Source organism: Eriocheir sinensis, chromosome 58 (assembly GCF_024679095.1).
Source record: "Eriocheir sinensis breed Jianghai 21 chromosome 58, ASM2467909v1, whole genome shotgun sequence".
Taxonomy (NCBI): Eukaryota; Metazoa; Arthropoda; class Malacostraca; order Decapoda; family Varunidae; genus Eriocheir; species Eriocheir sinensis.
Window position 1 is genome coordinate 4,696,567 of NC_066566.1, and position 27,874 is coordinate 4,724,440.

General features: G+C 42.5%; 1 protein-coding gene across 3 annotated transcripts; it reads right to left on the bottom strand.

The window, feature by feature from the left end:
• Positions 1 to 15,233: 15,233 nt before the first annotated feature.
• LOC126985076 (eukaryotic translation initiation factor 3 subunit C-like) lies at positions 15,234 to 27,058 on the bottom strand. 3 transcript variants are annotated; one of them, XM_050839470.1, is made up of 18 exons: positions 27,008 to 27,058; positions 24,019 to 24,158; positions 23,527 to 23,659; positions 22,991 to 23,135; positions 22,512 to 22,736; positions 22,005 to 22,133; positions 21,545 to 21,698; positions 21,049 to 21,312; positions 20,645 to 20,818; positions 19,765 to 19,953; positions 19,409 to 19,591; positions 18,804 to 18,977; positions 18,441 to 18,521; positions 17,793 to 18,010; positions 17,382 to 17,619; positions 16,229 to 16,387; positions 15,866 to 15,970; positions 15,234 to 15,564 (listed from the first exon to the last, which is right to left on the bottom strand). In XM_050839470.1, the coding sequence occupies exons 2-17, from the start codon at positions 24,118 to 24,120 to the stop codon at positions 15,875 to 15,877; spliced, it is 2,664 nt and encodes an 887-aa protein (XP_050695427.1). In that variant the 5' UTR covers positions 24,121 to 24,158; positions 27,008 to 27,058; the 3' UTR covers positions 15,234 to 15,564; positions 15,866 to 15,874. The 3 variants fall into 3 exon arrangements, with proteins under 3 accessions (XP_050695427.1, XP_050695428.1, XP_050695429.1); XM_050839471.1 differs by having other exon boundaries at positions 24,019 to 24,161; positions 27,008 to 27,042; XM_050839472.1 differs by having other exon boundaries at positions 27,003 to 27,023.
• Between the last annotated feature and the right edge of the window lie 816 nt (positions 27,059 to 27,874).

Sequence of the window (27,874 nt, forward strand, 5' to 3'; positions counted from 1 at the left end):
TCTCCTCCTTTTATTCCTCCTCCTCTTCCTCCTCCTCCTCCTCCTCCTCCTCTGCTCTTATCCCTGGTTCTTTCTTTCCTCCTCCTCTTCCTCCTCCTCCTCGTTTTTCACTCCTCTCATAGTCCACCACCAATAACAACAACAACAACATATACTACTACTACTACTACTACTACTACTACTACTACTACTACTACTACTACTACTATTACCACAACCACAACCACAACTTTCACACACGTAACAAACACCACAGCACCACCACTACCACCATCACCACCACCACCACTACCACAACAACAACAACACAATCAACGAACCATAACTTCTTTTTTTCACTTCATATGTTCCAGTGGTGTCCCCGTTGTGTCCACAGGCTTCGTTACAGCGGTGCCGGCGGTAATGGGCGGTGGTTACAGTGGCGAGGAGGGTGATTGGGTGGGTGGGTGGGTGAGGGACGGGACGGGGGGGAGGGGGGGAGCTGCGTTGAGTGGATGCTGTGTTTGGGGGAGATGAAATGGATGCTGAGGATGAGAGAGAGAGAGAGAGAGAGAGAGAGAGAGAGAGAGAGAGAGAGAGAGAGAGAGAGAGAGAGAGAGAGAGAGAGAGAGAGAGAGAGAATGATGAAAAAAGATTGTTGTTATTTTTACTCTTCCACTTCTTTATCTTCTGCTTTTTCTTCTTGTTCTTTTACATTTTCTTCTTTTTGTCTCTTCTTAATTTTGTTCTTGTTCTTGTTCTTGTCTCTCCATTTTCTTATCTTCTACTTTTTTCTTCTTGTTCTTTGACTTTTTCTTCTTTTTCTTCTTGTTTTTCTCCATCCTGTTCTTGTTCTTGTCCTCCTTGTTCTTCTTCATCTTCTTCTTGTTCTTCTTCTTCTTCTTCATCTTCTTCTTCTTCTTCTTCTTCTTCTTCTTCTTCTTCTTCTTCTTCTTCTTCTTCTTCTTCTTCCACTTTTGTATATTCGAAAATCTTAATTCTTTTTCCTTCTTTTTAATTGTTCCTCATTTCCTTATACATATAATTGTCATTTCCCTTCTCTCCTCTTCCCCCTCTCTTCTCTTTTCTTCCTCTATTTCCTCCTTTCCATTGTGGTAAGTCTCCTGTCCTCTCTTCATACTCTCTTCATTGTAATCAAGTCATCTCTCCTCTATTCTCTCCTATCTCTTCTCTTCTCTCTTTATCTCCTCTCTTTTCTCCTCTCTCCTCAGATGTTGTAAGATTGTTTCCCTAGTCTCTCTTCGATGTGCGATGTGATGATGGTGAAGTTGATGCTGTTGTTTTAGTGGTGGTGGTGGTGGTGGTGGTTGTAGAGGGTAGTGGTGAAGTAGTTTTCTGTATGGTAAGAATGGTTTTATTGATGACGGTAATGATGGTGATAATGGTGGTGGCGGTGAGCAAGGATAATAGTGAACGGTCGTGGTGTGGAGTTGATGATGGTGATGATGGGGGAGGTAGTAATAGGTAATGAAGTTGACTAATGGCGGTGGTGATGGTGATGGTGATGGTGGAGATAATGATGACAGACCATGGTGGAGAGTAAAATGATGATGATGATGATGATGATGATGATGATGGTGATGATGATAATGATGATGATGGTGATGATGGTGATGATGATGATGATGATGATGATGATGATGATGATGATGATGATGATGATAATGATAATGATAATGATAATGATGATGATGATGATGACAATGATGGTGATGATGATGATAATGATAATGATAATGATAATGATGATGATGATGATGACAATGATGGTGATGATGATGATAATGATAATGATAATGATGATGATGATGATGAGACTCTAGAAACAAAACAACGAGCATAACCAGCAACAAAAACGACGAAAAAAACAATAATGACAAAAATAATAATAAAAATGACAATAAAACCGAACTAACGCAATACGTGATGATGGTGGCGATAGTGATGATGGTGATGGCGGATGGTACTAAACAACCCACCATAACACCAAAGCGAGGAGTTGATGGTGACGGTGGTGGTGACATAGAATACCTGTGGTTACCCCTATACCCCCCACATACCCCCCCACCCCCCCATACCCATCACACAGTAGCTGCCCATTGACCCGAGAGAGGCGAGGGGCACTGAGGAGGACAGTGCTATCCCTCTCGCGTGGCTAAGGGTGAGCCTCCATGGTGAGGTGGTGTGGTATTGGGTCGTAAGGGCGTGGGGGTGATGGGTGGGTGTGGAGGGGCGCTGGCCACCCACAAGGGGAGGATTTATGACCCCCGGTGTTGGTGATGAACTGTGAGGGCCGAGGAGGTGTGCTTCAGGGGGGTATTGTCAGACGCCTCCACGCACCCCTCACGTCAACTAATTCCAGAGGCCGAAAAAGAGATCAATCGGGTTCTAATGAGTGGTTTTATTAAGATCATGGTAAGGAAGTAGGATCAGATTACCAGAGGGATCATAAAGCTACCCCTGGAAATGCCCAAAAAAACTCCTACGAAAGCCTATACTGTCAGACGATTCGACCCCTCACGTTAACTAATTCGAGAGGCCGAAAAAGAGATCAGTCAGGTTCTAATGTGTGTTTTTTAGGTTTATGGTAAAGAAGAAGAGTCAGACTACCAGAGGGATCATAAAACTACCCCTAAAAATGCTCAAAACTCCTATACGAAAACCTTGTCAAAATACACTTCATGTCAGACGCCTCGACGCACCCCTCAAGTCAACTAAGGAGATCATTCGGGTTCTAATGTGTGTTTTTTTTTTAGGTTCATGGCAAAGAAGAAGGGTCAGACTACCAGAGGGATCATAAGGCTACCCCTGGAAATGACCTAAAATTCCTACGAAAGCCTTGTCAATATATACTTCATGTCAGACGCCTCGACGCACCCCTCAAGTCAACTAAGGAGATCATTCGGGTTCTAATGGGTGTTTTTTTAGGTTCATGGTAAAGAAAAAGGGTCAAACTACCAGAGGGATCATAAAACTGCCCCTGGAAATGCCCTAAAATTCCTACGAAAGCCTTGTCAAAATACACTTCATGTCAGACGCCTCGACGCACCCCTCAAGTCAACTAAGGAGATCATTCGGGTTCTAATGGGTGGGTTTTTTTTGATTCATGGCAAAGAAGAAGGGTCAAACTACCAGAGGGATCATAAAACTGCCCCTGGAAATGCCCTAAAATTCCTACGAAAGCCTTGTCAAAATACACTTCATGTCAGACGCCTCGACGCACCCCTCAAGTCAACTAAGAAGATCAGTCGGATTCTAATGAGTGTTTTTTTAGGTTCATGGTAAATCCTGGAAATGCCCTAAAACTCCTACGAAGGCCTTGTCAAAATACACTTCATGCCAGACGCCTCGACGCACCCCTCAAGTCAACTAAGAAGATCAGTCGGGTTCTAATGGGTGTTTTTTTTTAGGTTCATGGTAATGGAAAAGGGTCAAACTACCAGAGGGATCATAAAACTACCCCTGGATATGCCCTAAAACTCCTACGAAAGCCTTGTCAAAATATACTTCATGTCAGACGCCTCGACGCACCCCTCAAGTCAACTAAGGAGATCATTCGGGTTCTAATGAGTGTTTTTTTAGGTTCATGGTAAAGAAGAAGGGTCAGACTACCAGAGGGATCATAAGGCTACCCCTGGAAATGACCTAAAACTCCTATGAAAGCCTTGTCAAAATATACTGTCAGACGTTTCGACCCCTCACATGAACTATTTCCAAAGGACGAAAAGGAGATCAGTCGGGTTCTAATGAGTGTTTTTTTAGGATCATAGTAAAGAAGAAGGGTCAAACATCTTTTCTATCTTTCTTTCCTTCCCTTATTCTTCCTTTTATGGTCTTTCTCTTCTTGCATTTTATCGTTGTTCTCCTTTCTTTTAAAATTCACTATCTCCTTCCCTTTAATCTTTATTTATATTTTCCTTCTGTTCTCATCACTATCTCTCCCTCTTTCCTTTTACTGTCTCTCCTCTTCCTTTATCTCGCTTCTCCTTCCCTCTTACTCACCCCTTCTCCCTCCCCTCTTCTTTCATTCCCTCTTTCTCTCTTCTTTTCTTTTCTCTTTCCCGTCAGTCTTTCCCTTCCTCCTCCTTTCAACCCTCCCTCTCTCTCCCTTTCCTTTTCCCTTTCTTCTCTCCTCCCTCTCTCCCTTCCTTATTCTCCTGTCCTTCCCTCCTTCAACCCTTCCTCTTTACTCTCCTTTCCTTCTTCCTTTATAATACTTCCTTCCTTATCTCCGTCTCACTGCCATCCATCCTTCCTTTCCTTCAACCTTCCCTCTCTCATTTCCTTATTTTCCTTTCCTTACCTCCTTCTCACTCCCATCCCTTCTCGTCAGCCTTTCCCTTTCCTCTCTCCTCCTTTCCCTTCCCTTCCTCTCCTCCCGCCTCGGCCGCTTGAAGGAGCCCATAGGAGGAGTTATTAGCGCCGACCTCTGACACACAATGCACCAGTTTACCTTCGAGGGCAGAGGTCACGAAGAATGCTATTTAGAGGAGAGGTCCTTTGAAGCCGTCATTGGCCCGCTCCTTCGTCTCCGTCTCTCCCTCCCTCCCTCCCTCTCTCTTTCTCTTTCTCTCTCTCTAAGGGCTTTCTTCCCTGTCTCTATTTTTCTCTTTCTCTATTATGCTTTCTGTTGGGTTTGATTCTGTTTTGTTCTCTACGGTTTGCGCTGTCTTTCTTTTTCTTTCTCTGGTTTGCTCTCCTCTCTCGTCTCTCTCGTCTCTCTCTCTCTCTCTCTCTCTCTCTCTCTCTCTCTCTACTTCCATTCCTTCCTTCTTCATTACTCTTACTTCTTCCTCTTTTTTTATATAATTTCACCCTCCCATAATTTCCTCGACCCTCAACACACACACGAATACCACAACACACCGCCCCCTCGTCACAGCCCTAAGCGTTACCCACAAACACAAACCACAGCCATCGTGTAGCCTTTCCCACACCCTGAACCACTGAGAGGACACATGTATACCCCCTTACACCCTTGAACCATAACCCTGAACCACACCCTATATGAATACTATTAGGATCTTGATATTGCTTTACACATTTATGTATACTAAAAGACTCATACTTCACCCTACACCTCTCTCACACCCTGAAACACTGAGACAGGACATGTATACCCCCATACACCCTTGAACCATAACCATGCACCACACCCTATCTATGTATACTTTAAGAGTCATACTTCACCCTACACCTCCCTCACACCCTCTATACCATCACCCATCCACCTCCACACCACCTCAACAGCCCTTCACACCGCTACCATCACCCTTACACATCCACAAACACCCCCTCACACCCCCTCCAATACCTCAACACCCCATACACCTTCACCAGCACCCCCTCACACCTCCATCACCCCCTCATCACCCCAATACCATCACCATAGCCCCTACAACCCCCCCCCACCCTCAAACAGCTTCCCTATACATCTCCCTCCCCTTCCCCCACCAGCACCCCCACAGTGAGGCAAGGACCCCCTCTCCCCCCTCCCTCCCCAGTACCATGTTCTTTGACCCCGTCCCTCCCCGCCATTGTCTTCCGCGCCTCGTAACTCCTCCGCTCCATTCTGCGCCATAAACTTGCATTGGCCTCAACCCGCATTATGGTGTCGTCGCGGTGGCGTTTACCTGACATTCCTGTGTCGCCGTGGCAGGAATGTCGCGAAGCAGCGGTCACAGCGGCGCCTCTAAGTGAGTAATGGAGTGGAGAATATTGTGGCCGCCGTTTTAGCACCCGCGGGACGCCCTTCTCTCTCGCTCTCTGCCGCCCCTCTCCTCCCTTTTCGCTAACGGTGCCCGCCTCTCCCCGTGGCCCCTCGCGCCCTGCCTGACGTGTGAGCTGCCTCTTTTTACCGTCAAGTTCCCCAGTATTGCATTTTATTAAATAGTTTTCTAATTAGCGGTGTTTAGTTCGTTAATTCTTTGTCTTCCTCGTAGCCTGTGTTTTCCCTCCTTTTGCCCCCTCGCGCCCTGCCTGACGTGTGAGCTGCTCTTTTTGCCGTCAAGTTGCCCAGCGTTGCGTTTTGTTACACAGTTTTCCGTTTCTAATTAGCGGTGTTTAGTTCGTTAATTCTTTCTGTCTTCCTCGCGGCCTATGTCATCCCTCGCTATGCCCCTTCGCGCCCTATCAGACGTGTGGACTGCCTCTTTTTGCCAAGGTGCCCATATCTTAGCCCCTATTAATGTCTTGTTTGGTTTATAGGGCTACATTCTTACACACATTTCGGCGTCCAAGCACATGCAATTCACAAGGCTTTCGTAGAGATTGTGGGCGTTTCCATGGGTATTTTTATGAGCCTAGTGGCAGTTCAACCCATCCGCCGCGATTGGCACAGATTTGGCTTTCACTGGTAGCCCGGTAACATGTACTCCCATGTCCTTCTCTGCCTCTGTGGTGGATAGTGGAGTGTTTCCCATGTGGTATTGGTGTGCTGGATATCCCCTCCCAAGGTGCAGGACTTTACATTTTTCTTCATTGAATTGTAGCAGCCATTTTTTGTTCCATTCCTGTAGCTTGGTGATGTCTGACTGTAGGAAATCCGCCGTCAAGGGCTTGTACACCGTGAATGTGAAGAAAAACTCATAAGATCCTGATTAGTCTCCTCATCGGTCTTTGGAAATAGTTGATGTGAAAGGCGGAAGCGTCTATAAGAATACCTAATGCTAAGTGTATCTCATGTATGGACTCCGAGGCGATTTTGTCCAGACCACATAATGAGAAACACGTCTTCTCCCCACAATGCCACCGAAGCCTCGTCCAGCATGCCTTGTGAGCAGCCTTGCCAAATTATCGTATTCATCGCATTGCATTTTCGTAGTTTCTGACCGATAACTATAGCAAAAAAAACAACATCGGTAAGTAACAGTTTTAACGCTAACTTTATGTTTCTATCGTTATTTGGTAAGGTACGAAAGTTTGGGGCTTAAAAAGGATAAATACAATGTGGTGAGTACGATAATCTGGCAATGCTGCTTGTGAGCGCTCAAAAGGCGGAGGAGGAGGGAGGGGCACAAAGGCTCCCTGGGTGTGAGAGAGCGGCTCCGCGGTGGTGTGTCGTGACCGCAGACTCGTTTCCGCGTCCGTGAGCAAATGTTTACACACCACCAATTACTAGCCGACGAGCCTCAGGTCCATAGTATTAACCCGGTAGCAGCGACGGGCCAAATTTGTGGCTTTACCGTGTACCAGCGACGGGGGCCAAATTTTTGCCATGATATAACCCCCCCAAAAAAGAGATGATGCATAAACTGATGACAAATGCGTTGGTATATATTATGAAGCGGTTTGCGTGAGTGATGATTTTTTCTCATTTTTCTCGCTTAGAGGGACCTTTAAGAAACATGATCCCCGCAGCTACCGGGTTAAACTCTTCCAAGCCTTAGTCCATCAATTTCATAAGGCGCTCGCAGAAGTTGTCAGGGTTTCCATTGGTGGTATCCTCAACCCGCGGCGGTATAGTTTTGGAAGGCTTCTGCGCAGTTAAAGGGAAAACACTCATGATAACCCGACGTTTAGGTCCTCTCTGGCCTTCAAAAACGTTCGTAAGAAGAGCCTCAAACGTTTGATCACACGAGTCGTCCCCGCCTTACTCTATAGTGTGTAGATGTGTCTGGATCCGCCACTGAGGTAGATAAACTCATGGGTGGGAACTGGTGGTAGGCTCACAGGAACTTCCCAGTGTAAAGGTCGACTGCAGGGCCTCTTGCGGACTCATATGATTTGATATTCTTATGGAAGTGACCTTTGACCTCTATTCAGGAGCAGTAAATAGCGGGCTTTTTTTTAATATTTTTCTTTACGCCCTTCAACTGTCTCCTTTGCTGTAAAAAAAAAAAAAAAAGGGTTTACGTCTCACAATGTTTATGAGACTCTGTACATTTATATAGTGTGCAGGGATTCGAGAAGTTACGTATAAGAACTTCTCTTAATAAGGATCAGTGAAAGTGTCAACTCAGGCTTTCAGCGCAGCACCACGAGGAAGGAAGAACATGATGATTAACCTTCGCCTCTAAAAAATGGATATAACATAATCCGTGCCTATACGTAGAGCGGCTAATCACACTGACGTTATTTCTTGATGTATAAATAAAAACCCACACTGGCAGACGATAGAGTTAAACTGTTTGGTTAAGAATATAACTATCGTCCGCCAGCGTGGGTTTTTATTTATACATCCGTGCCTATAGTTGTATATTTTGACATGCTGGGCGTCGTGAGTATATAGCTGGCCCTCCTTCCGCGGAAATGTAACATAACACAAAATGGAAGCAGAAATTAGTTTGCCACTTTCATGCGTCAAGGAACCAGGGGCCATATTCTCAAACCATTCGCCCCAGGACACATATTTGACACAGTTTTCGTAGGAGTTTTGGGCTTTTCCAGGGGTACATTTATGACCCTGGTGTTATTTTGATCATTTTTCTGTACCTTGAACCTAAAAAAACACTCATTAGAACGCAATCAATCTCCTTTCTGGCCCTTGGAAGTAGTTTATGTGAGAGGCAGAAACGTCTGAGCATACCGACCAGACCATCTCCCCCCCCCTACCCCCCGGCAAACTTCCAGACCCCTTGGAGGCAGATCATCCCCTCCCTACCTGATTAATTAGACTACTCCCAACTCTTCATCCTGCCCCCCTCCCCCTTCCCCACTGGCCCACTCCATACTTTGTCTTCCGTACAAATACATCTTCGTCACGATTTATTATTTTCCTCTTCACACGCTGCCATTTAGGGTTCCTGTAAAAGATTCCCTTCAAAAAGTCGGTATTTTAATATCTATTTAGCTGAATGCGAGTCTCGGGAGCCTATGAGGGAGCGTGGGAACACGGAGCCCCGCCCCGCCGCGAGGCTGGGGCGCGCCATTGGGAGAGTGCAGCCCCGCCCCCTGCTCTTCCCCCTCCCGGCCCCGCCCCTTGACGGCAGGGGACGAGGGTTTCCTGGGGGAGGGCTGAGAGACGAGGGGTCACCCGCACGACACCATTTGGAGGCTTTGGAGATTCGCCGCCGCCGCCAAGTAGCCACAAACGGAAGCGTCAACTGCAGAGCCCAACTGATGACTCGGGTCGTATTTTAAAACATTTCGTCGCCCAAGTTCACATATTTGACATGGCTTTCGTAGGAGCTGTAGGCCTTACCAGGGGTAGTTTTATGACCCTAGTGGTAGTTTGACCCTTCTTCTGTGCCATGAACCTTAAAAACACTCATGAAAAGCAGATTGATCCCCTCTTTGACCTTTAGAAATAGTTGATGTGAGAAGCGATGGTGTCTTAAAATACGGCTCGGTGTCACAATTTTTTTTTTTTTTTTTTTTTTTTTTTACAGCAAAGGAGACAGCACAAGGGCACACAAAAAAAGGAAACCATAAAAAAGCCCGCTACTCGCTGCTCCTGTAAAGAATCCGAAGAGGTGGCCGAAAGAGCAGTCAATTACGTGAGGTGTCCTGATACCTTCCTCTTGAATGAGTTCGTCAAATATGTGCTAGACGTGTGTCGTGGTCTTCATGCAGTATTTTTTATCTGGTTTCCTCCAGTAATATTCTATCAAGCGTTGCACACCCTCATGACAAGGTATGCTACGCAGTTTATCAAGCTACTAACGGAAGCGAAAATCTGTGGTTACGACGTAGCTACTAATCCTGGGCAAATTTTCCGTGGACCTTCAGTCAAACCACGATTTCCGCTAGCGTGGTTCTCATTTGTTTCTTGTTATTGCTGCTGATGATGATGGTGAGTAATACCGTCGTCCTTCGGTGAAATCTACCGTAGCTTTGGAAGATCGTGGACACGCCAGAAAACCACGGAAATATGAGAACCACGCCAGCGGAAATCGTGGTTTGACTGAAGATCCACGGAAAATTTGCCCAGTGTAATAGCCCCTTAAGCCCCGTCCACACTGCCGACTCTGGGCCACGACAACCCAGCAACTCGGGGTATACGAGGTCTTGGGTGTGAAATGTTGATGTGGAAGGGTCGCATATGGTCGGCAAAACTATGTGCGACCCTTTCATGTCAACATTTCACACCCAAGACCTCGTGTTTCCGGAGTCGATGGGTTGTCGTGGCCCAGAGTCGGCACAGTGTGGACGGGGCTTAAGGGTCTATTACACTGGGCAAATTTTCCGTGGATCTTCAGTCAAACCACGATTTCCGCTGGCGTGGTTCTCATATTTCCCACGCCCACGCCCACGACTTATGAGACAACGAAACACTGCATGACCTGCACCTCCACCTTGCAGGGGAAAAAGGAGCCAAGTTATGGTGGATGTTCTTTGAAGGGTCATTATACTGTCAGCGTCATGTCTGCGACGAAATGTATAGCGACCAAAGATCGTCGAACATTGTCTTATTGCAAGTGTTTAGATTATTAATTACTATAAACATTCGAATACGATATATTTACGTCTTCCCTTGCATTCCACACAGCCACAGTTGTTTGTTTTAGCTCCCATATTCTGAATTCTCTCACGGGCAATCTTTTTTTTTTTTTTTTTTTTTTAATATAAAAATAACACATGTTCATCTTCCACTTCCCTTGCACTCCACACAGCCACTTTCCGCCACTACTTTTTAGCATACCAGACATCCGACAGTTCACAGTAAGAGACCTGACTGTTCCAAGGTAAGACATGATATATCTAGATTCAAACTTGATTCCTTTCCAATTACCGTTTTTATGAGCAAGAAAGTTGGAAAGTTTCGTTTAGTCGGCGCAACATCTGTGGTCATATGCCGGAGAGAGACAGAAGGGGAAGGAATTATAGGAGACAGGACACAACCCCCAATTAATACCTGGTACCCATTCACTGCTGGGTGGACAGGGGCGTAGGGTATCGGAAAAGCCGCCCAAATTTTTCCATTCCGCCCCTTTTTTATGAGAGGCATCACACCTAATTGTAGTATGTAGTCACAGCAACACGGTCCACTGTAATACCAGTCATGAGCACTTGGGCTGCACTTTGGCCATGAGCAATAACATAAAAGGTTAATTTGTCCACAGCAATATCCATTATGACTTCACTCTTACATACTCTGAAGATAATTCTACTTATACTCAGTTAGCAGATAATTCCCATCATATACTTGGTTTGCAAAAAAATCCATTCAGTTTGCAAATAATTACGTTGATTTATATTCCGTGTGCAAACAATTCTAATCTTAAATGCGCAGTTTGCAAGTACTTCCTCTTAGATACTCAGTTTGCAAATACTTCCTCTCTTATATACTCAGTTTGCAAATACTTCCACTCTTATATACTCAGTTTGCAAATACTTCCTCTCTTATATACTCAGTTTGCAAATACTTCCTCTTATATACTCAGTTTGCAAATACTTCCACTCTTATATACTCAGTTTGCAAATACTTCCTCTTATACACTCAGTTTACAAATACTTCCTCTCTTATATACTCAGTTTGCAAATACTTCCTCTCTTATATACTCAGTTTGCAAATATTTCCTCTTATATACTCAGTTTGCAAATATTTCCTCTTATATACTCAGTTTGCAAATACTTCCACTCTTATATACTCAGTTTGCAAATACTTCCTCTCTTATATACTCAGTTTGCAAATACTTCCTCTCTTATATACACAGTTTGCAAATACTTCCACTCTTATATACTCAGTTTGCAAATACTTCCACTCTTATATACACAGTTTACAAATACTTCCTCTCTTATATACACAGTTTGCAAATACTTCCACTCTTATATACTCAGTTTGCAAATACTTCCTCTCTTATATACTCAGTTTGCAAATACTTCCACTCTTCTACACTCAGTTTGCAAATACTTCCACTCTTCTACACTCAGTTTGCAAATACTTCCACTCTTATACACTCAGTTTGCAAATACTTCCACTCTTCTACACTCAGTTTGCAAATACTTCCACTCTTATATACTCAGTTTGCAAATACTTTCTCTCTTATATACTCAGTTTGCAAATACTTCCTCTCTTCTATACTCAGTTTGCAAATACTTCCACTCTTCTACACTCAGTTTGCAAATACTTCCACTCTTATATACTCAGTTTGCAAATACTTTCTCTTCTATACTCAGTTTGCAAATACTTCCTCTCTTATATACTCAGTTTGCAAATACTTTCTCTCTTCTATACTCAGTTTGCAAATACTTCCTCTCTTATATACTCAGTTTGCAAATACTTCCTCTCTTATATACTCAGTTTGCAAATACTTCCACTCTTCTATACTCAGTTTGCAAATACTTCCACTCTTATATACTCAGTTTGCAAATACTTCCTCTCTTATATACTCAGTTTGCAAATACTTCCTCTTATATACTCAGTTTGCAAATACTTCCTCTTATATACTCAGTTTGCAAATACTTCCTCTCTTATATACTCAGTTTGCAAATACTTCCTCTCTTATATACTCAGTTTGCAAATACTTCCTCTCTTATATACTCAGTTTGCAAATACTTCCTCTCTTATATACTCAGTTTGCAAATACTTCCTCTCTTATATACTCAGTTTGCAAATACTTCCTCTCTTATATACTCAGTTTGCAAATACTTCCTCTCTTATACACTCAGTTTGCAAATACTTCTCTCTTATATACTCAGTTTGCAAATACTTCCTCTCTTATATACTCAGTTTGCAAATACTTCCTCTCTTATATACTCAGTTTGCAAATACTTCCTCTCTTATATACACAGTTTGCAAATACTTCCTCTCTTATATACACAGTTTGCAAATACTTCCTCTCTTATATACACAGTTTGCAAATACTTCCTCTCTTATATACACAGTTTGCAAATACTTCCTCTCTTATATACACAGTTTGCAAATACTTCCTCTCTTATATACTCAGTTTGCAAATACTTCCTCTCTTATATACACAGTTTGCAAATACTTCCTCTCTTATATACACAGTTTGCAAATACTTCCTCTCTTATATACACAGTTTGCAAATACTTCCTCTCTTATATACACAGTTTGCAAATACTTCCTCTCTTATATACTCAGTTTGCAAATACTTCCTCTCTTATATACACAGTTTGCAAATACTTCCTCTCTTATATACACAGTTTGCAAATACTTCCTCTCTTATACACTCAGTTTGCAAATACTTCCTCTCTTATATACTCAGTTTGCAAATACTTCCTCTCTTATATACTCAGTTTGCAAATACTTCCTCTCTTATATACTCAGTTTGCAAATACTTCCTCTCTTATATACTCAGTTTGCAAATACTTCCTCTCTTATATACTCAGTTTGCAAATACTTCCTCTCTTATATACACAGTTTGCAAATACTTCCTCTCTTATATACTCAGTTTGCAAATACTTCCTCTCTTATATACTCAGTTTACAAATACTTCCACTCTTATATACCCAGTTTGCAAATACTTCCTCTCTTATATACTCAGTTTGCAAATACTTCCCCTCTTATATACTCAGTTTACAAATACTTCCTCTCTTATATACTCAGTTTGCAAATACTTCCCCTCTTATATACTCAGTTTGCAAATACTTCCTCTCTTATATACTCAGTTTACAAATACTTCCACTCTTATATACTCAGTTTGCAAATACTTCCCCTCTTATATACTCAGTTTGCAAATACTTCCACTCTTATATACTCAGTTTGCAAATACTTCCTCTCTTATATACTCAGTTTGCAAATACTTCCTCTCTTATATACCCAGTTTGCAAATACTTCCTCTCTTATATACTCAGTTTGCAAATACTTCCCCTCTTATATACTCAGTTTGCAAATACTTCCTCTCTTATATACTCAGTTTGCAAATACTTCCTCTCGTATATACACAGTTTGCAAATACTTCCTCTCTTATACACTCAGTTTACAAATACTTCCTCTCTTATACACTCAGTTTACAAATACTTCCTCTCTTATATACTCAGTTTACAAATACTTCCACTCTTATATACTCAGTTTACAAATACTTCCTCTCTTATATACTCAGTTTGCAAATACTTCCACTCTTATATACTCAGTTTACAAATACTTCCTCTCGTATATACACAGTTTGCAAATACTTCCTCTCTTATACACTCAGTTTACAAATACTTCCACTCTTATATACTCAGTTTGCAAATACTTCCACTCTTATATACTCAGTTTGCAAATACTTCCTCTCTTCTATACTCAGTTTGCAAATACTTCCTCTCTCATACACTCAGTTTACAAATACTTCCACTCTTATATACACTGTTTGCAAATACTTCAACTCATTTACTATTTGCAAATGATACAACTCATATACTCAGTCTGCAATTTCTTTCATAAATATATAACTCACCAGACAGCTTAGAACTATATAATGAAAACCGTCATCAGTAGGTAGAATGTAGGAAATTGAGCAAAACTATGGTGACAAGGCTGTTACTGAAGACATTATTCGAACCCCTGATAAGGAACGAAATATTATACCCATGTACTGCTCCCTTGCTCTCTATCTATGACCCACAGGAAGGTATGAGGAATGAACCACATGAAAGGAGTAGTATAACACACAGAAAATCAATAAGGCTAAGTGTATGAAAATAAAAGGAAGTCTTACCTAAATTTAACCCAGTAGCAGCGACGAGCCAAATTTTTGCCATGATACAACCCCCCCAAAATAGATGATGCATAAACTGGTCATAAATGCGTTGATATAAATTATGAAATGGTTTGCGTGTGATGAGTTTTTTCCATTTTTCTCGCTTAGAGGGGCCTTTAAGAAACATGATCCCCGAAGCTATCAGGTTAATAAACAAATTTCAAAACTCTCATATAAAACTGTAAGAATATCCTCTAATATAATTATCAAGGTGTTTCAATCCTAGACTTATTTCAGATGCAGAACTTAACCCAGTAGCTGCAGGGATCATGTTTCTTAAAGGCTCTAAGCAAATTAATGAAAAAAATAAAATCATCACTCACATAAATCATTATATAATAGATAACAATGCATTTGTGATCAGTTGGTGCATCCTCTATTTTGGGTGCTTTATGTCAAGCCAAAAACTCGGCCCGTCGCTGGTACGCGGTAAAGCAACAAACTTGGCCCGTCGCTGCTACCAGGTTAAAGAGATCCCATAAAACCCTCTACTGAATCTGTAAATGAATATCTAAGAAAGAAGGGCATGCAAGGTGGGTCTAAATAATCTAAGGTGAAGATAGGATGATTTGCTACTCCAAACTTAAATAATAAAAGAATAACACATTATTTTTAACTATTATATAATTCTGCAATGGTAATGAAAAGTTGTTTACCATACCATAAGCTTTAATTAAGGTCCAATAGCTTTTCATAACTTGAAAGCATAACATCATGATATATCTTAGCATAGCTTCATTCACTTCTGATCAGTAGTGCAAAACGTTGAGTGTGGAATGATGGGGCCCACACACCCGACCTTCCCTTCCTCCCTGCCACTGCCACATCGCCACAACCCACAAGGCCAAGGCAAGGGCTGGCTGCTGAAGGGGGAGTCTGGCGGGTGTGTGGGCCCCAGTCACCTTTAAAGTCTGGGTTCAGGGGGAGAGGGATTGAAGACTTCTCAAAATGCACAGTCCTTGGCTGCCATTCAGTAAATCTGCAAAGGCAATAGAAGTAAACAATTCCTTGAGTTTTGCAGGCATTGCAATTGTCAACTTTTAACTTAGCACTAAGTAGGACGACAAATATTTGGTTAGGCTTAATTCTAAATCATCCTTCCTTCTGTAACAAAATCTACTTGACAGGACATTACTTGCTACTGAATATCTTTGAGATTCTTTTATGCCCACTTAAGACACATTTGTCCCCACTACATTCCAAGACAAAACAAATATTTACTACACCCAATGAACAACACTGCACAAAATCTTAACACCTCCACACACTCTGATACCCACCTTTTGGGTTCAGTCCCTGTCACCCCGGCGGTGGATGTTCTGGTCTCGCCGATCTCTGCGGTCTCCCCAGTTGCCCTTTTCCCTGCGGTCACGGTACCCACCGCCCTGGAACACAGACACCACACACTCAGAAACACAAACACAGAGGGGAAAAAACTCACGATGGTTCAAACATCAGTAAAACATCTTCATCAAGTTCTCAGGAGAACGAAAGTATTAAGATCATCATTAAAATATACTTCCAGTGAAAAATTAAATAACACACAAGACAAATAATTTTTGATGGGACATTACAATGAGGGCAAAACCAAGCCAAAGATCCCTCTGACACAGCGCAAGGCTGCCCCCGGGGTCCCCACTGACCTGCATGCCGCGGGTGAAAAAGGGCTTCTGGTCCAGGATGCGCTCGTTGTTCTCCACCAGGTTGTACAGCTTGTCCGCCAGCTGCAGGGACAGGGACTGCAGGGAAGATGGCTCAGTGCGGTGCATCACCAGGCAGGACGTGGGCTCATCCAGGGACGCCTGAAATGCATCACAATTAAGTGAAAAATTAGGTATACAAGGAAGGGCACTAAGGCCATGAGCATATTGCAGACACTACCACCATGGCAACCTCCGGGAAAGTGACAGGGGACAAGAGCAAGCTGGAAGTTTTGAAGAGAGGAATGACAATTATTTTCCCTTACCAATGCAGGGTCAATGTAGTAATGACAGATCTTTTATCATCCTCAAGTTGCCCCCTTTCTTACTGCCAAGGTGAGGGATGCCAGAGACAGATATAAAGAACATCATGGCTTAACCCATACAGCGTCAGATACGTATGACGTACATATTTTTTAATACCATTGAGCGTCAGATACGTACATCGTACGTATTTAATGTATTATTTCTTCCCATCACTGAAGTGTGTCAAGGGTGATTTCTGTGGTGGTGCCCTAGTAGACTGATCCTTTGGGAATACTGACCACCCAATATATTTCATCTATTGCCATAACTGGCAAGCCTGGAAGCCATTATTCTGGGTACACTTTTTTTATTTGTGTGGATGTTGGAGGTGGTTTTGGGGATTGTGATGTGGAAATTGAAATGTGGGCAACTGTACATTGAGTTGAACAGTCAAAAAGCTCAAAATGAGTTACTCTGTAACAATATATATAAGTCTGTGCTAAATATGTCGAGAGAAAACGATTTACTTGGATAGGCACCCTCAAATCCAAGAGTCCACGGAAAACAACATGACCATTTCGCTTCCCGACTCGATATAAATGGCCCAAACACTGACTTCTAGGTGATGGTAAGCAAAAAGACGTAACATTTCTTAATTTTTCATGGTTTTAAGCTGCTTTATGGGAAAAAAAAGGGTTTTCCTCCGACGCTGGGGTGGGGAGGAAATTACAAAATACCAAAACGCTGTACGGGTTCAGGATAAATTTCTGAAGAGTATACAACAGAGCTACCAAAAGCTATTGATAAGAAAGCTGCACAACAGATTTTTGAACACCGTGGCAACCCTTACCATAATTTCCTCATTGATGATCATCTTGCTAATGATGGCATGCACAGTGCTGTAGGGCAGCTCAAACATGTCCGACAGCTTCACCAGGGAGATGGAGTCATACACGTGGGAGTAGGTGAAGAGGTAGGTGCGCAGGCTCTCCTCCTGGATTTTGAGGCCCAGCATCTTCCTGACCCGGTCTGCTTCGTGGAACAAGTCCCACACCTTGGCATTCATCTTGTCATTCAGGAGCAGGTTTCTTTAAGGGATGGAAGACAGTCATGTTAGGACTCACTGCACCATGATGATTATTACCACATACATCATACACCAAGGGGAAAACATAAAAAGCATGTAACTAACCCCAGTAACTATAAGGTACATTAACTTTTAATTTACATCATCTCATGCTAAGCCATTTCCATTACTCACCTGCACTGCTTCCAGTTTCCATTGCGCATGGCCTTGGAGGCAGCCACCACGTGCTCCCTCATGCTCTCCGGGGGACCAACCAGAGACTGTCGCTCAGAGTTCTTGAGCTGATGATGGAAGGACTTGGATATCATGCGACGGCGGGCATCAAACTCGTGGGCGGCCATGTAGGGGATCTCGATGAGCATTGCCGACACCAAGTACACACACTCCAGCATCTGTTAGGCAGGAGGAAGTCTTTGAGGGGTGCTCAGGATCATACACATGCCATAGACAGCACTCACAGGAGCATCCATGTACAACAAACAAAGATTATATAGTAATGCTGAATGTAAGGGTAACAGCAAAAGAAAAAACACAGAACAACTGAGCAGAGCTTCAACAAGTATACATTATAACTTGTAAAGCTTAATATGAAAAAAGTGCAATGAATAACCACTTTCTCTGACAAACTAAAGATATACAAGAGCATAGGAGGATAGGTTATAATTCTAAAAGCAAGGTAGGTTAATACAGCTAAATCATTAGTTTTCCCATAATGTCACTCCAGCTTCCTGACTGCCCTATAAATATCTCTACCAACACACTCCCTCCAACACAAAGCCAAGGAGCCTCCTCCTCCCCCTGCTGGTACCCCTCAGCCCTCACCTCCAGGTTGATGTGCTGATGGAAGGGGATTTGGCGCTGCTTCTCCTGCTTCTCCTGCTCGGTAGTTCGCTCGTGCTGACGCTGAAACAAAATTCACGTGATATTAGGCGAGTAGATAACTCTTCCACTGCTCCAGGCTTCTCATTATTCAGTGTACTAGTGACATCAGGTGTCAGGAGAACGAAAGTATAAAAATCATCATAAAGATACTACATATTCACTATACCTTAATCTGTAGAACTTAACATATAAATGGCATTTGCTATGAAGATAAAAATATAAAATCATCACAGGACACAAATTTCATCTACATCAGGAGATACTTTATATCACTGCCATTTGCCTACTGCCCAAGAAACTCACCTGAGGAAGGAGTCCCTGAGCCAGGAGCTCCTTGGCACGTCCACCAGACTGGATGTCCAGCAGGGCATTGTGGGCCTCCTTGATGTTGCCGTGACGGAAAGCGCACAGGCCCAGCTGGACCATTGTGCGGTTGTATAGGATTTGGGTGGGCAGGTCAGAGTGATGGATGGTCTCCTGTAAGGTGGCCAGAAATCGATTAATATCATGCTGTAATCTAAAGCAAGACAGGAATAAAAACCATTTCTACATCTAAATAAGTAAAACTATACAAGGGAATACTTTTTGAAGAACGAGAGAACAACAAAAAAATAAGAGTACTATTGAGTGTATCAGGAAGAAAGAAGCTAAACAACACACAAAAAGGACAAAAGGAGGAAGCATAGCAAAGGCTTTCTGTTCTAGCACTGAGCTTCTTTGAGGTCTGTGAAATCAAAGATAAAGTTCTTTTTCATAATAAACAAAAAACAGAACCAACAACCAATATAACTGATAACTTCACTATATAACTAAATGGTGCAGAAATAACTTGGAACTGTCAACTGTATCTTCAAAACATTGTAAACTACCAGTGTTGATTCTGCAGTAACAAATGAGTGCACACCCACCTGTAAGTGAGCCATGAGCATGAGGTCACGAGCCTCGTACCACTTGTCATGGAGGGACATGTGATAGATGTGGCACAGCACCGCCCTGGTACGCAGACGGTCCGTGTTGTCCCGCACGTAGATGTACTTACAGAGACGATCCATTTCAGCCAGACTGGTGTCATCCGTGGTGGGCAGATCACCCTGGGGAAGGCAGAGGAGATATGATGCACACAGGAATGGAAGATGAAGTCAATAAAATGATCCTAGTAATTCTAATCAGATTAAAAAATGGCTTCATAGTTCTCAGTAGAACGAAAGTATTATAACATCATTTAAAACACTAAGCTTGTCTCTTCTACGGAGAAGATGCTCACCACAGCTTGCTTGGCTGCCCGGGGTTCATATTTGTAGTAGAGATGTTCAATCTTACGTAGGTACACCCGGCAAATGTCAGCCGGCATGCCCTTCTCCTCCTTGTACTTGAGAAGCTTGTCAATGATGGCACACACGCGGATTTCATCACGCAGACTCACAATGTATTCATTGCTGTGAGCATCACAAGCCTGAAAAAATAGATAAATCAATTACACAAACATGTAAAACATCACTGGAACAGACTACAGTGCAGGCAGTGGAAATGAGTTATTTGAGGAGTGCATGTGGTGTGAGTCGAATGGATGGAATGAGTAATGAAAGTGTGTATAAGGGTTTTGGAATGTGTCACGTGGGTGAAGGGAAGAAGTGAAGCGACAGACTTTAAAGTGGTTTGGCTACATGGAGCGAATGGAGGAGAGAAAGATGACCAGGAGGGTGTATGTGAGTGAGATAGAGGGAGGGAATGTTAGAGGAGGACCTCCAGTGAAATGGAGAGATAGGGTGCAGGAGTATGTCAGGGAGAGGGTGAAAGATCCTTGAGAAACTTTGAGCAGGCAAGGAGGGAGTGTCTGGATAGAGAGAGATGGAAACTCTTCTGCCGTGGCCATCCCCTGGTGGGAGCTCCTAGGAGCAGGCGTCAAAGATGAATGAATGAATGAAACAGACTATAATGACTAAAAATAATGTCTGGCAGACCTCCTCTATGTGAGTAGCAAATAATGTAAGGGAGTCAAGGGAAATTAACTGAAATGTAGTACATTCATACAAGTTCCAATTACATCCACTTGTTCTCAAGTTTCCAGCACCAGACAGACAGCAAAATACTATAGTCGTGCCTGAAAAACTCAATAAGGTGGACTGCGATAGCCTGAGCCCCACCTTGAGCAGCTTGATGAACTCCTCGTCCATGCGGTCCACAATGGTGAGCACACAGCCGCGCACCAGCAGCGGTGCCTTCTCCAGGCTCTCCGTCTCTTCGGTGACCTGCTCCCCAATGGTCAGTTCAGGGTTCTCGATCACCATGTCCAGCAGCTCATCAATTTTCACCAGCACCTGAATCATTACAATGTCAATGTTTATTGGAGAGTCCTTTGTTACAAGTCTTCTGCAGTTAACAAATTAACTGTTGGAGGAATACACATGAGTAATTCAATATGACAAAGGTGCATCATTAAAACATAACTAGTCCTCTTTAAACACAAACCAACGTCTATCCTAAATTACCTGATTAATGAAACCTCATGAAGTGAATGCAATGCACCTCCATGACCATGAAAGCTTACCTTCTCCCAGAACTCTGTCTTCATAGGGTCTGAGACAGATGGATTGTAGTCATAGATGGACATGGTGATGTTGAACTGGATCTTCACATAGATGGCAGGGCCCAAGTTGTTGTCTTTGGCCACATTAAGGAGCTCGTGCAGCAGCTCAATCTGCTCTTTGCGGTCTGTCCCCTTCTTCCCTCGTGCAGCCATGATCTCATTGAGCTTCTTGTGGACTGATGTCACATTGATCTCATCATCTTTCCCAAACATCTTGGGCTTTTCCTGCAAGTCAAGGGAAGGAAGACATCAGCCTCTTCCTTCAATACCCTCACCCACCAATTCAAATAAATGTTATTCCAATCTTCCTTATAATAAATATTCAAAAGTGTGCCATTATTCTCTCACATACAAACTACTATGAATATGTTTGCCATTCCCCACAACAATCCTGTTTTTGCAACATCAAAACTATTTATTGACTTTTTTTTTTATAATAAAGTATAAATCACCCTACCATCGGCATAGAGGAGCCTTTCTTGACTGTCTCCCAGCCGGCATCATCATCACTCTCCTCGTCCTTGGTCTTTATCTCCCTTGGGGTCCTCTTTTTCTTTTTCTTCTTCAGGTCGTCGTCATCTCGGTCCCTCTTATCTTTCAAGAACTTCTTCCTGCATAATCAACATAATCTTACCAAATATCCATGATCTTGTTGCCCAAGTTGAACAAAATGCCTATCAGACTCATGAACTCTAAGAAAAAGTGGACAAGTGTAACTACTTACTGTATGAGGTTACATGATCTGATTGAACATATAAAATTCCACTAAAGAATAATACCAACAGAGGCTAAATAATTTAACTAGCCACAACATAATTAGCCACTTAAGTGATTGAATGTGACTACAGTGTGATGCTCTCCCTAACCACTTGACCAGACACATTACTGGCATGCTGTGAGAGGAGAGCCTTACGCACCTGAGGGAGTCAATGCCACCTTCACCATCAGAGGAGGAAGTCTCGTCCTCAGAGTCAGGACCCCAATCAATGCTGTCATCATCGTCGTCCTCCTCATCTTCGCTTCCCTTGATGATCTTACTGGTGACCCTGAGGAGAGAGACAACTGTTAGTGCCTATTCCATCTGTATGTGACTCACTATTATAATGAAATACAAGAAAGGCGCTTCGGCTGAGGGAACATAATCGCTCTGCAGATGCCATGATGTGTAGGCAAGAACTGTAGACTATTTTTAGCACAGAGTTGTCTAAGGGGCAAAAGAGGTACCAGTTAGTCACTTAGCATCAACAGATAAAAAGTTACGCATGCCGTTCAATTTCCAGAGAGCTTCTCGCTCTCCAGCGCTGGCGTCATGCTCATTGCTTACATCAGAAAGAACTATGTGATGCCAGCAGCATTGTTGTCATTAAGGGGTTAACCTCAACACATTTTAAAACACTGCTATAAATAGTAATAATAAAACTCACTTGGATGGAGCAACATCCTTCCCGAAGGCAGCTGGTCCACTATCCATGAAGTTGTCGTCGTCACTCTCGTCCTCCTGGTCTTCACGCTCCACCTCAGCATCAGAGTCCGGGGCGTCAGGGTTTTCCCGGAATAGGGCAATGTCTGCCTCATAGTCCTTGGCATACTTGCGATACTTCTGCCGCAAGGTGGTCAGGCCCTTGGCATTGTTTTTTGACATGCTCTTTCTGAGGACAAGTACAGTATCCAAATTAAATAAATTAACGTATATTTTTTAAAATTTTATCATATATACAAGGACATGTAAAAATAAATAAAAAAGCTCAACTTTCCTTTGAAGAGAATAATTAGTTACCATCGAAGACATTAAACTTTGTTCAGGTGATCATATACCCCAAAGTATTAATATTGATACTCATAAAGAAAGAAAAACACACACTGAAAGAGCTAAACTATTCTGCAGCAAGGGGAGCACCATTACCTTCCAGCCTTGTCTTCCCACACGGCCTGAATGAAGTCATCCAGCTCCGCCAGACAACGAACGTAGAACCTCGGGGTGCGGCCGCCCTCCTCCTTTTGAACCACCGGCAAAGCTTTGGCATAAGCACGACAAACATCTTCAAAGCCTGAAAAGCAAAAAAAAAAATGAAGTTTGCTTTTGAAACCATATGTATTCACATGCAGCAAACTAGAACCCAAACAACCAGACACCAACTGCAAACCCCTCACATTAGGTCTGATGAGTCTAGGTAACAAACTGCATAAAAAATATAAAAAAAAGCATAACCAAAGAAAGAGTAACCTACCCCACAATAACAGTAACCTAGCCCCATTAAAATGGCTAAGCTTATAAAAAAAGAATGAGTTTCCCACTTTGTTGGATGGAGTAAGATAGGATAAGTTGGCAGTCAAGACCTTTCCTCAGAATGCTGCAGTATACCTCCATCCAGAGTTACAGCTTATCTTATTGCACTCAAAATATTTTCCAGAGAAGGCTGTACTGAACTGCTAACTTACTTGACAACAAGCTGGCCATATCCTTGTTTTTCTTATAGTTCTTGATGTTCTTGATGATGTTCTTGAGTTCTTCATAGCGTTTTTCTTTGGCTGAGCGCACTATTCTTTTGGTGTCTTCCTCATCTTCACTGAACTGTTGAAGAAAATAAGACACAACCAATGTAGAAGTGTAACTAAGTAAATACTCTCCACAGAATCTCAGTTGCAATGGGATTATTAATAACAGTCATTTAGCTATGATAAAAGCCATTTCTGACATTTTCCCACTTTAACTAGTAAACTCCGAACAGACTTCCTTCAACTGCATTTCCTCCTTCCTATAACTCAAGGGAGGCATATCAAGACACTTCTGACACTCGTTTTGATGACTTGTTTTGGCATCTTCCGTTATATTATATTCCCTTTACTGCCGGAAAAAATACTGACAGCTATAGTGGGCAGGTTAAGCCTCAAATCACAGAACAAAGAACTCAGCGGAGGAAATCAACTCACCACAAACACTGAAGATGAGATTCCTGGCGGCTCGGCAACAATCTCCTCCTCACTCGAGTCAGACTCCGACTCGGAGTCGGACATAAAGAACCGGGACGTCATGATGGCGGTTGTGTCTGGTCAACGGCAACCAACACAGCCTGCTGAGGAAGGAGAGAACCCATTAGTGCCCTGCAGGTGACATAAAACTCATTAAATAGGTGAATGTCAGAATGTTACAATTTTACTCAATCAGTTACTATCTTTAGCAACAATAGGTTACCATCAAGTAGCAATATGTTACTATCAAATGGGTTTTATTCGGATTGTTACTTCTAATCTAACCAAACTAAACCTAACCTAACCTGACCCCCCCCTGCTGCCAAAATGCAATGTGCTAAGTGGCACTCATAAACTTCATGCATCAGTATCTTGAAGTTCCTTTAATTTACCAAAAGCTTTTGATTATTTCACTGCATAAGAAAAGTAAAATACAAAATATAGTGTCAGTATTAACTTAATGCATGATGGCTATGTTAATCTCCATATTAGCTGGGCGTGGTTAAGTTTGGTTTTATTAACGCTCTGATATCTTGTCTCCTACTTTTGAGTGTTGACCTTGGTGATTGCTGAGAGGCTAGGAAGGAAAGTGTTTGTCCTGTTCAGTTGATGAGGTGAAGTGTAGCCTTTGTAACGGTACTTATGTCCCAAATATTTTCACTGTGGGTTCTGTTCCTGTATTTTGACTGCTTTCTTTTTTTCCAAAGTTTGTACAACAGTTCTTTTTTGTTCTCAATGTTTTCTTTACCGACTAAAAACTTTTGGATAATATTAACGAGTTAATACTTACAATAGATACACTCACACTCGTATTTCCAAACGACAAATACAACACAAAGTGGTTTTCAAGAAGAGACATGACAAACACAAAACTCGGATGAATATGGAGGCAGGCAACAGGATCTATGTAGATCATGTGTAAATCCCGTGGATTTTAATGGTCTTTTTTGGACCTTGAATGCAATGCAGTAACAAATGACTTCTGGAAAATAGAAGGGGGATCGAGGGGGGCGAAGCCCCCCCCCATTAGATATGTTACATTAGGTTAAATTAGGCTGAGCTAATTCAGATTTATTAAGCATGCGGTGTAGGGCAGCGGAAATGTGCAGCGTGGGACAGGACAAGGCAGCAGCAGGGGTGGGTCAACTATGCGGGCCAGTGGTAACAGGTGGCAGCGGGGAGAGCACAAGAAGCATTGAAAATTCAATCATTTAGTGATTTTGGAAAAACAACTATCTCCATAAAAAACAGTATCAGATTTTGTCCAGAAATAAGCAGTCAGCATCTTGAAATAGTAGGCTACCCTCTTGTTAATAATCCCCAAACTTTCCTGTGACATCATTTGGATATTCCTCATATTGCTGCTGTAGTTCTAGGCATTACTTAAGAATTACACCCAACTCACTCGGGTAAAACTCAAGATGTACACCCAGCTAATGTGAAACCTTGTATTGTATTTGATTGCTAACCTCATAACCTCAGCCAGGGAGGGAAATGCTTATTTTTTGGTTTAACTGTAGAATTACACCTAACCCACTGCAGTAAAAACTCCAAAATTACAAAAAAAAACTTCAGAAGTACACCCAATTCATTGCAGGAAAAACTCTAGATTTACACCCAACTCGCTGTGGTAAAAACTCCAGAAATACACCCAACTCACTGTGGTAAAAACTTCAGAAATACACCCAGCTCACCATAGTAAAAACTCCAGAATTGTACCCAACTCACTGCAGCAAAAACTCCAGAAGTACACCCAACTCCCTGCTGTAAAAACTCCAGAAGTACACCCATCTCCCTGCAGGAAAAACCCCAGAAGTACACCCAACTCCCTGCTGTAAAAACTCCAGAAATACACCCAACTCCCTGCTGTAAAAACTCCAGAAATACACCCATCTCCCTGTGGCAAAAACTACAGAAGTACACCCATCTCCCTGTGGCAAAAACTCCAGAAGTACACCCAACTCCCTGCTGTAAAAACTCCAGAAGTGCACCCATCTCCTTGTGGCAAAAACTCCAGAAGTACACCCAACTCCCTGCTGTAAAAACTCCAGAAATACACCCATCTCCCAGTGGCAAAAACTCCAGAAATACACCCATCTCCCTGCTGTAAAAACTCCAGAAATACACCCATCTCCCTGCAGCAAAAACTCCAGAAATACACCCATCTCCCTGCGGCAAAAACTCCAGAAGTACACCCAACTCCCTACTATAAAAACTCCAGAAGTACACCCATCTCCCTGCAGCAAAAACTCCAGAAATACACCCATCTCCCTGCGGCAAAAACTCCAGAAGTACACCCAACTCCCTGCTGTAATAACTCCAGCATTATCAAAGGACATTGGTAGGATGTTTCTCTCTTACCACACTATAAATTATCTGGGCAGTCTAATTAAGGGTAAAAATAGACTCCCTGATGGCTAAATAACGAAATAATGCGTAAAATATGGACTTATGGACACCACCTAACGCCATATCTACTTTCATCCCTCCCACCCTTGTTACCGGCCATTAGTAGAATATTTCCCCAAGCACACACTATATATTAACTGGGCTGTCTTATTATAGGTAAAAATTGACTCCCTGATGTCTAAATAGCGTAATAATGGGTAAAATATGGACGAATGGACACCACCTAGTATCTTCATCTCTCCCACCCTTATTATCTGCCATTAGTAGAATATTTCCCCATGCATACACTATACATTAACTAGGCTGTCTAATTACAGGTAAAAATTGACTCCCTGATGGCTAAATAGCGTAATAATGGGTAAAATATGGACGAATGGACACCACCTAGTATCTCCATCCCTCCCACCCTTATTACCGGCCATTAGTAGAATATTTCCCCAAGCACACAATATATATTAACTGGGCTGTCTAATTATAGGTAAAAATTGACTCCCTGATGGCTAAATAGCGTAGAAATGGGTAAAATATAAGCCGACCTGACCTGTGAGCTCCTCCACGCGGGAAGCCGGAGAGGGAAGGAATGAACAGCGGGGTCAAATTATCGTACTAGGAACAGCGGGTTATTTTTCTTTTTCATGTTTCTGGTCCATGACTATTGCAAAGAAGCATCATTAATTTACGGTTTTAACGATAGCTTTAAATTTATCTGGTTATTGAGGTGGAGGAGATAGTTCTTGGGTCGGAAATCGGGAAATATAGATGTTGAGTACGACAATTTGGCACCGTAGAATGAAAGAGAATGAGAAAGAGAATGGGAATGAGAGAGAATGAGAATGAGAGAATGAGAATGAGAGATTGAAAATGAGGGGGAATGATAAGGAGAATGAGAGAAAGAGAATGAGAATGAGAGATTGATAATGAGGGGGAATGATAAGGAGAATGAGAGAGAGAATGCGTGAGATTGAAAATGAGGGGGAATGATAAGGAGAATGAGAGAGAGAGAATGAGAATGAGAGATTGAAAATGAGGGGGAATGATAATGAGAATGAGAGAGAGAGAATGAAAATGAGAGATTGAAAATGAGGGGGAATGAGAATTAGAGAATAAGAATGAGATAATAAGAATGAGTGCTAATCGTATTCCACTATTCAATTCCTTCGACACGCTTTATCAACACAACATATACAACCCTGACACACAACACACTCCCCTCCTGACCCCCAAACACTCAATTAACACCTCTTCCACATGTATCCTTAGTTGTATAATCACACTCTGTACTGCCTGGGGGTTGGGATGGCATGCTTCTCCCTTCTCCTTTGTTGTTTACTTGCAACAATAAACTATCAGTCCATCAATCAGTCAATCCTCTCACCTCCCATAACCCTGCTCCATATCCTTCACATCC